General features: G+C 55.4%; 1 protein-coding gene across 1 annotated transcript in view; it reads right to left on the bottom strand.

Annotated features, from left to right (window-relative positions):
• Positions 1 to 1,012: 1,012 nt before the first annotated feature.
• LOC103581965 (solute carrier family 45 member 4-like) overlaps positions 1,013 to 7,383 on the bottom strand; it is an 8,548-nt gene continuing 2,177 nt past the window's right edge. The window contains exons 2-6 of the mRNA XM_008563662.1: positions 6,946 to 7,125; positions 5,107 to 6,149; positions 4,174 to 4,273; positions 2,806 to 3,017; positions 1,013 to 1,431 (exon numbers count right to left, since the gene is read on the bottom strand). Coding sequence (XP_008561884.1) covers positions 1,069 to 1,431; positions 2,806 to 3,017; positions 4,174 to 4,273; positions 5,107 to 6,149; positions 6,946 to 6,976 — 1,749 coding nt within the window. The 5' untranslated portion in view covers positions 6,977 to 7,125 and the 3' untranslated portion in view covers positions 1,013 to 1,068. The remainder of the gene's footprint in view (positions 1,432 to 2,805; positions 3,018 to 4,173; positions 4,274 to 5,106; positions 6,150 to 6,945; positions 7,126 to 7,383) is intronic.

Here is a 7,383-nt window from a genome sequence, read left to right as displayed (position 1 = left end):
CAAATTCCAGAGTCAAGAGGGCCAGCAGGCGAGGAAGTCACAGAGTTCCAGCGGTTCTGGCACGCAGGTCCCCCACGCACTCCTGCTCCCTGTCCCGAGGCCGCTGTCCCACACATACCCGAGGTAGCCTTGCGGCGGGACGTGGGAGGCAGTGTCCACCCGAAGCTCTGCCGAGGGTTCCCCAGCACGTGGTTTAGAGACGAAATCAAAGTGCAACGCGGAGCCAATGGCTTCCTTCCCTGATGTGGGGAGGGGTCTGCAGGGGCTGACAGCCTCCCAGGAGGGCACTGTGACACACACGCTCACACACACGCACACGCACACATGGCCACGCAGAGAGCTCATGGGTGCCCCCGATGGCACCCTGCCCCACCCCAGGGCTCCTCCCAGCTTTGGTGTGGGCCCTGCCCAGGAGCAGGGCTGCCCTGGGCACCACGTGTCACACTCTCCGAGGAAAGAAGAGACACTGGTTTTCTAAGAAAACCACAGTCATGAAAAAGAGAATGCTTTCTTCTAAAATAATCATAAAGAAAAATACTCTCCAACAGCTGCAGCACCAACAAAATGTGACAAGATCTGACAGAAGGTCCAAATACCTGTAGGTGTCCAGAGAAAAAATTTGATAAAAATGTCTTAGTCATTGACTACACTACTATTACCTGAAGTATTCAGATAAGATATAGCAAAGGACGTCAGATTCTTTTTGTTTTCAATTAAATTTTAGAAATGAAAAATCTTATTTTTTTCTAAATTGCTTATTGTCTATATTGTAAATGTTTTACAATGTAAAAACATGCAGAATAATATACCTGCAGAATAAAAGACAAAGTTGAAATTAAAAGATCTTTTTCAATTAAAAAGATTTCAAATGATTTTTTTTTAATTGTGGAAAAAGTAATTAGTGTGGCATTTTTGCCTAGGAGCTCAGCTCAGCCTACCCTATGACTACTGAATGTCACCTACATGTGGGGAAAGGCCTGTCTGTGCTGCCGCAGGAGCAGCAGCGCCTCTCCTGCTCCCCGCCGTCCCCTGCGCCTGCCTGGGAGCACGTGTCACCAGGAGTGTGGCTCAGACCACTGACTCCGACTCCACCAGTGCGTGCAGGCCCGCCCTCCGCGAGAGCTTCAGGACAGTGGGCTTCTCGCGGCCCCCGCTGCTGCCATCACCGACAGGCTGGGAGGACAGGCCTTTCTGCTCATCCTTGGCTTCCTCTGACACCTCGGGGTAGATCACCAGGAATGTGGCAGTCAGGAAGCCTAGGAAAGAGCCCACGGAGGCCACCATGGGAATGACACGGACGGTCCCGACGGCATCCACCACGCCCCCGAGGGCGGATGCCACCAGGATCTGGGAGATGTAGACCTGGCAGGACAGGATGGCGCAGTCGATGCCGAAGCCTCGCTTGGAGTTCCCGGGGCTGTGGTTGACGTACTGCAAGAGAGGGAACACGTGTGAGGGGTGGGGGAGGCTCATCCCAGCCAGCACAGCAGAGGTGCAGACTGTGACTCAGCTGGCTGGTGACTCACTTGGGACAGTGTGAGGCTGAGAACACCAAGGTCAAGGGTTCCAGTCCCCGTACTGGCCAATCACCAAAAAAAAAAGTCTGGGAACAAAACTGGCCTTTCACTGAACTTGGGAACCATTCCTGCTTGAGTCCCCACCCCCAACTCCTACCCAGCACCATGTAGGCAGGAGAAGCAGAAAGTTCTAGCTCATGGGAGGGGACAAAAGTGGAAGCAACTTCACCAACCCCATTAGGCGTGGCATTATCACCCAAACTCCATCAAAGGAGGGTGGGTGACAAATTTGGTCCCACCGCGGGACGTGAAGCTCATCGAGGCTGCCCCCACAAGCAGTGAGTGAGCTGCAGAGAACGGGGGACTCGAGGAGCCAGATGCTCCACTGTACAAAGCTCAGAAACAGGCAAAAGGAATACATGGTGTCAGACGTCAGCACAATGGTGACCTCTGGGGAGAGGGGAGGGGCCCGAGGGGCTCTGGGCCCTGGTAAGGCTCTGTCTTGGTCTGGGTGGGTTCTACAAGTGTGTTTTTCCTTCCCAAAAGCCATGACTCTGCTCACTTAAGATTCAGTAGTCATGTCATACTGCAATTTAAAAGTTTACTTAAAAAACAATGCTGTTAACTTAGATTTTCATTACTATCGTATTTACTATGCATCTAATCAGCACATTTATTTTGCTTTAATACTTATGTAAGAGATTAGATGAATAAACATAGTTTAGGTTTAGGAAGGAGACATGAGCTTTTTGTTTTTTCCTTTCCCTCTGCAAGGATCTATGTTAAGACTGAGAACTGTGGTGTCCACCTGAGCTGCTGCTACTGAGCATCTGAAATGAGGCTCGTCTGAACTGCGACGTGCTGCAGGTGTGAGACACTCAATTTCAAAGGCTTAGCAAGAATGTAGAATAGTTAATTTTTATATATTGGATAGAGGTTGAAATAATGTTTTAAATATACAGAGTTAAATAAAATATGCTATTAAAATTAATGTCATCGGTCTTTTTACTTTTTTACACGTGGCTCCTAGGAAGCGTGGACTTGCCGGGCGGCTCGCCCTCTATCTGACGGGACAGTGCTTGTCTGCAGCTTCCCTCCCCTCAGGGGTGGCCGCCGTGTCTGAGGGCACTGTAGGGGCAGGGGCAGGGGCAGGCAGCAGCTCTGTCAGCTTGTCAGGAGCCATTTCAAAGCTGAGGACCGAAGGGGACAAGCGGGGTCCTGAATATCCCCTGGGGAAGGGGCTGAGCTCCATGGGCAGGGGAGCAGAGGGGCCCTGGGCTGGACGCACCTGCCTGAGGTCGTGGTAGTGCCCTAGCAGGGCATAGGGACAGTAGGAGATGCTCATGGAGACGATGCCCATGGTGCTGATGGTGACCATGGCAACATAGACGTTGGGGAACATGGCCATCACGGCTGTGCCAACGGAGAAGCCCAGCGTCCCCAGCACGTAGATCACCCTGACGCTCAGTTCGTAGTTGTCCAAGTACTTCTGTAGCAGGGCTGCAGGAAGGACCACAGGGACACTGACCAAGTACTCGCTCCTGTCGTCTCCTTCTGCTGTCCCATCCCTTACCTGGACATTGCCTGCTTCCTGCGGCTGAACCTCGGCCCTCTCAAATACAGGAAGATACCTTCTCCTCTGGCCTGGCTGCCATGTGCCCCCAAACATGCTCCCAGCTCACAACCTGCAGCTTCCAGTGGCCCCAGCACCTCAGAGAGAAGTTGCCCTCCTTGGTCCCAGATCCTATAAGCTGGCCCTTCCTGCAGCCCCTGGGGGCCTCCCTGACCTGCCAGGCCACCAAGCCACGCCCACTTGCTGCCTTCCCTGGCCCTAAACCCAGGACGATTTCATCCTCTTGAAGCAGGGCAGCACTGGCAGTCCTGCCTCAGGTCACAGGTTGCTCACTGTGGGTTTTCCTGTGGGTACCTCTCTGATCTCCTGTTCACCCTTCCTGACCCAGTGACTCAACCATCACCTCCTCCAGGAAGCGGCTCCAGTGCTCTCCTGAGGATTTATTAAAGCAGTGACAACACTGGGTCGCTGTCATGCTGGCTTCTGGGTGACCATGTGGTATTGACTTTGGTCACCCTCAAGCCAGCTCAGACTGAAACAAAGCTGGCCTTCTCTGTGGTTCAGACTGCTAGGAGGCCAGACTCAGTTGGGGACCCCAGACTGTGGTCACACCCATCCCCCAAGGCGAGTCTGGGCGTGCTGTTCCCAGGAATGAAACCTGCCACCCAGACTCCCAGCTTTTGAAACAAAGCAGCACCCACCGGAAGCATCCTCTCATCCATGCAGACTGGACACTGCTCCTTCCTGCTCCTCTGACTGCTGGCCGAGCCCCCTAGGGAAGGCTCCCCGAAACAGAGGCACCATCAACATTGGACAGTGTCACTGGAGGGGACACTGCAGGATGGCCTCCAAAGGGGTCTCAGCAATACCCTGTTCCTGGCATCAGCACATAGGAGCCTTTTTCCCTAAGATAAGGACATATGCACTTTGATGCTTCTCCCTTGAAGGACGGCCCTGTTCAGGCAGAAGCCAGAGTCTGGCTGACACCTCCACCTTGTAAGGGGCAGGATTCCCTTGTGCATATTTCCAATCGCTGAGCACCTTCTGCGCTGTGAATGCTTACCTAACCCAGAGGCCTCTTACCTGAGCAAATAGCACCGGTGGCAGCGTAGATGACCAGGCCCCAGCAGCCCATCTTCACCCCGGCATTGTAGGAGTGCCAGGCGGTTGAGTTGGAGGGGGCCTGTTTCAAAAATGAGACTGGGGCTTAGCAGAGTATCTGCTATACCCTCTGTGCAAAGGAGGTTCTTACACTTCAACTGTAGGTAAGTCACCCCCAAGTCCAGGTCACTATCCAGTACATAGTTTTCAATCCCTCCCAGCCCTTTGCCACCCCTCCCCCCAAAAGAGGTGGAGTCTTCCTGCCCCTGTCCCTGCTTCACGAATCTGGGCTGCTGTAAACTTGCAGAAGTGACTCTTCTGCAGCCTCTGCCTCTGCCCTCTTGGAGATGCCACATGGAGCAGCTCAGACTAGACCCGGAAAAAGAAGGGCTGAGCTCAGGAAGGGGACAGGAGGTCTGAGCGTGTGCCATCTTGGCCCTCCTGGCCAGGCGGCAAATGCAGCCACAGTTGTGAGCCCAGCTGGTACCACAGGACCAGAGAACTGCCAGCGGAGCTTGGCACAAGTGACAACAGGTCATTATTGTGACGGCTGACTTTGGGGCAGTCTGATGTGCAGCAACAGACAGCCCAGGCAAAGCCCCACTTGGCCTTCTCAAAGTGACCCTGCCCTGTGACAGCACTTGGCCTTCGTGACTGGACCCCATTGCGAACCCCCATTTTGGGCTTGCATGATGCTCCAACCACCTAATAGAGGTACACGATGCCCAGCTGCCTGCCGTGTGCCTCCCCCTACACATCCCTGACACCCACAGGCACCAGGGCACAAGGGGCCATCAAGTGGGTTTGGAAGAGGCCCCCGATGCAGAGGCCTGTGTCGTAACCAGTGGCCTCCCAGCCTACAGAATTGGGGGTGCTGAGAAGCTGTGTGCCCCGCTCAGGGGCCTGAACACTCACCTTGGGGTCCCCTTCGAAGATGACCTGGCCCATGAAGTCGGTGTAGAACACGGCCTCGGCAATGACGGAGAACCAGGTGAGGAGGTGGCACAGGCACAGCCGCATCAGCTCTGGGGGCATCTTCAGCATGGACAGCCACAGCAGGCGCACGGTGGTCTCACCCTCCCCTTCCTCACTCTCCGTGTCCCCGCTGGAGTTGGTGGCCCCACTCTGGTTCCTGCGCCGGCACCGCTGCCGCTGCCGCTGCTGCAGGTCATACAGGTCGTTCATGCTGCGGGACGGCTTGATCAGGACCACCGCGTTGGCCCGCCGGTAGCGGTAGCAGTGGGACCCGATCTTGCCATAGTAGGAGAAGGTGCTGGAGGCCTGCCGGTGGAACCTGTGCCGGCGCCGCCGCGCAGAGGCAGACACAGCCGAGGGCTTCACGTCCACCCTGCTGGAGCTGCTGGGGACATCTTTTGGCAAAGATCCGCTTCCATTGGGGACTTTTGCCTCATTCAAGTGGTTATCGAGCAGGGTGTCATCTTCTTTCATGGTCTCCCTGAGGAACGTGGACCGGCGGGACAGCTTGGCCTGCGGGAGCTCCTGGCTGGTGCTGCAGGGCGTGTTGGGGTAGGAGGCATCCTGGAAGATGGAGGGCTCGATGTCGTGCAGGAACTGCAGCTCGGGCTCCAGCTCCAGTGTGGCATCGGGCACGTGCAGCACCGAGTCGCTCTTGCTGCGTACTATGTCCACGCTGAGATAGTCCAGGGACAGCTCATGCTCCGACTGCACCTCGTCTGGCAAAAGGGAGCCGCCGAGCTGCGCGCCCCTGTCAAAGGCGCTGAGGCGGGTGCTGGGCAGGGCGGTCTCCTCTGTGCAGCGGTCCTGCTGCGGGTTGTACTGCTCCTCCTCGATGCTGAAGAGGTGCAGCACCACGGACACTGTGAAGATGACGGCGGCAAAGAAGAAGAGCACCTGGCTCTGCGTTCTGAACCAGTTGCCCAGGAAGGTCTGGGTCCAGTCCAGCCCACCCAGCACGTAGCCGACGGCCCCGCCGAGGCCTGCGCAGGAGCAAAGGGAGGCAGCGGTGAGCAGGGAGAGTTCCAGAAGGGCTTCACCCTCACGTGGGGGCCGGGGCCGCCAACCACAGTGACGTTAAGGGACAGTTTTGGGGATGAAGAATGAGAAGACAGTAGGGAAAAAAACCCAGGAAACTCCAGCTGACATGCGGTTTGAGAATTCTGACCTGGGGTGGGCATGCTGACAGTACTGGCCTGACTGCCACATCTTGGGCACACGTGCTGACGGTCAGCTCTGTGCCCCATGAATATATACAATCAATAAAAAATAAAATTTTAAAAAATCTGAATAAAATTTCTGTTTAATAAATAAACAGCACAATCAAATTAAGAAAAATTAAGAATTTAATTAGTTTAATTAAATTAAGCAGAATGTCTATCTGCTTAATAAATTAAGAGCAGACAAATGCCAGGATCCGTTGCTGTCCTGTGTGTGCCACTCTGTACTGAGTGCCAGCCCCAAAATGCATGAAAGGTGCCCGGCTAAAGAGAGTGGTCAGTGCAGGGCCCTTGCACATCCAACTGGCGAGCACGTCACCCCCACACGGGCCTGGTCCAGCCCTCCCCATTTCAGCTCCTCAGTCCCCCGGTCCTGCTGGGCTCAGTGGTCAGGAGGGGACATCCTTGGTTACCTTCTGGAGACGCTGCTCACTGCCCCGGCCCGCCAGCATCAGAAGGGCCAGCACACCCTGAGGTGGCGCTGGCACATGCTCTCATCCTGCCCACGCCAGGCCCAGAGCCAGGACAGGCCTTGGCCACGCTTGGTGTGAGCGCTTACCGGCAGAGAAAGCGTGGATGTTGAGGGCCATATCCTGCTCCTCGCTGTCCACCACATCCAGCAGGTAGGCACGGATGGGCCCTTCGGTCGCATCAGCACTGAAATCCAGGACCACCACCCCCAGCACTGTGAGGACGATGCCAATGGTCTGACGGTTGGGGACATCGCCGAGGGCCAGACCTGGACAGAGCACACAGGGGAGGTCAGATCTTGGCAGCTGGCCCAGCAAGCCCCTGGAGGGAGGCGGGTAGGAAACAGCACTGGCTTTTGTCTGTGCCAGAAAGAGATCTGGGTCCTGTGGCACGGACTCTGGGTAGAGAGCCTGGGTCTGTTTTTCCCATTTCTGTGGTTTGCAAGGTTACTGTTTTTCCCCATTCACGTTCACTGTTCACTGGACCTCCAAGAACAGAAAAGGAAGAATGATCCTTCCCGCCCCAA

This window comes from Galeopterus variegatus, unplaced genomic scaffold (genome assembly GCF_000696425.1).
Source record: "Galeopterus variegatus unplaced genomic scaffold, G_variegatus-3.0.2 Scaffold14430, whole genome shotgun sequence".
Taxonomy (NCBI): Eukaryota; Metazoa; Chordata; class Mammalia; order Dermoptera; family Cynocephalidae; genus Galeopterus; species Galeopterus variegatus.
The sequence above is the reverse complement of the archived record's forward strand: the minus strand, read 5'-3'. Positions and strand labels throughout refer to the sequence as shown.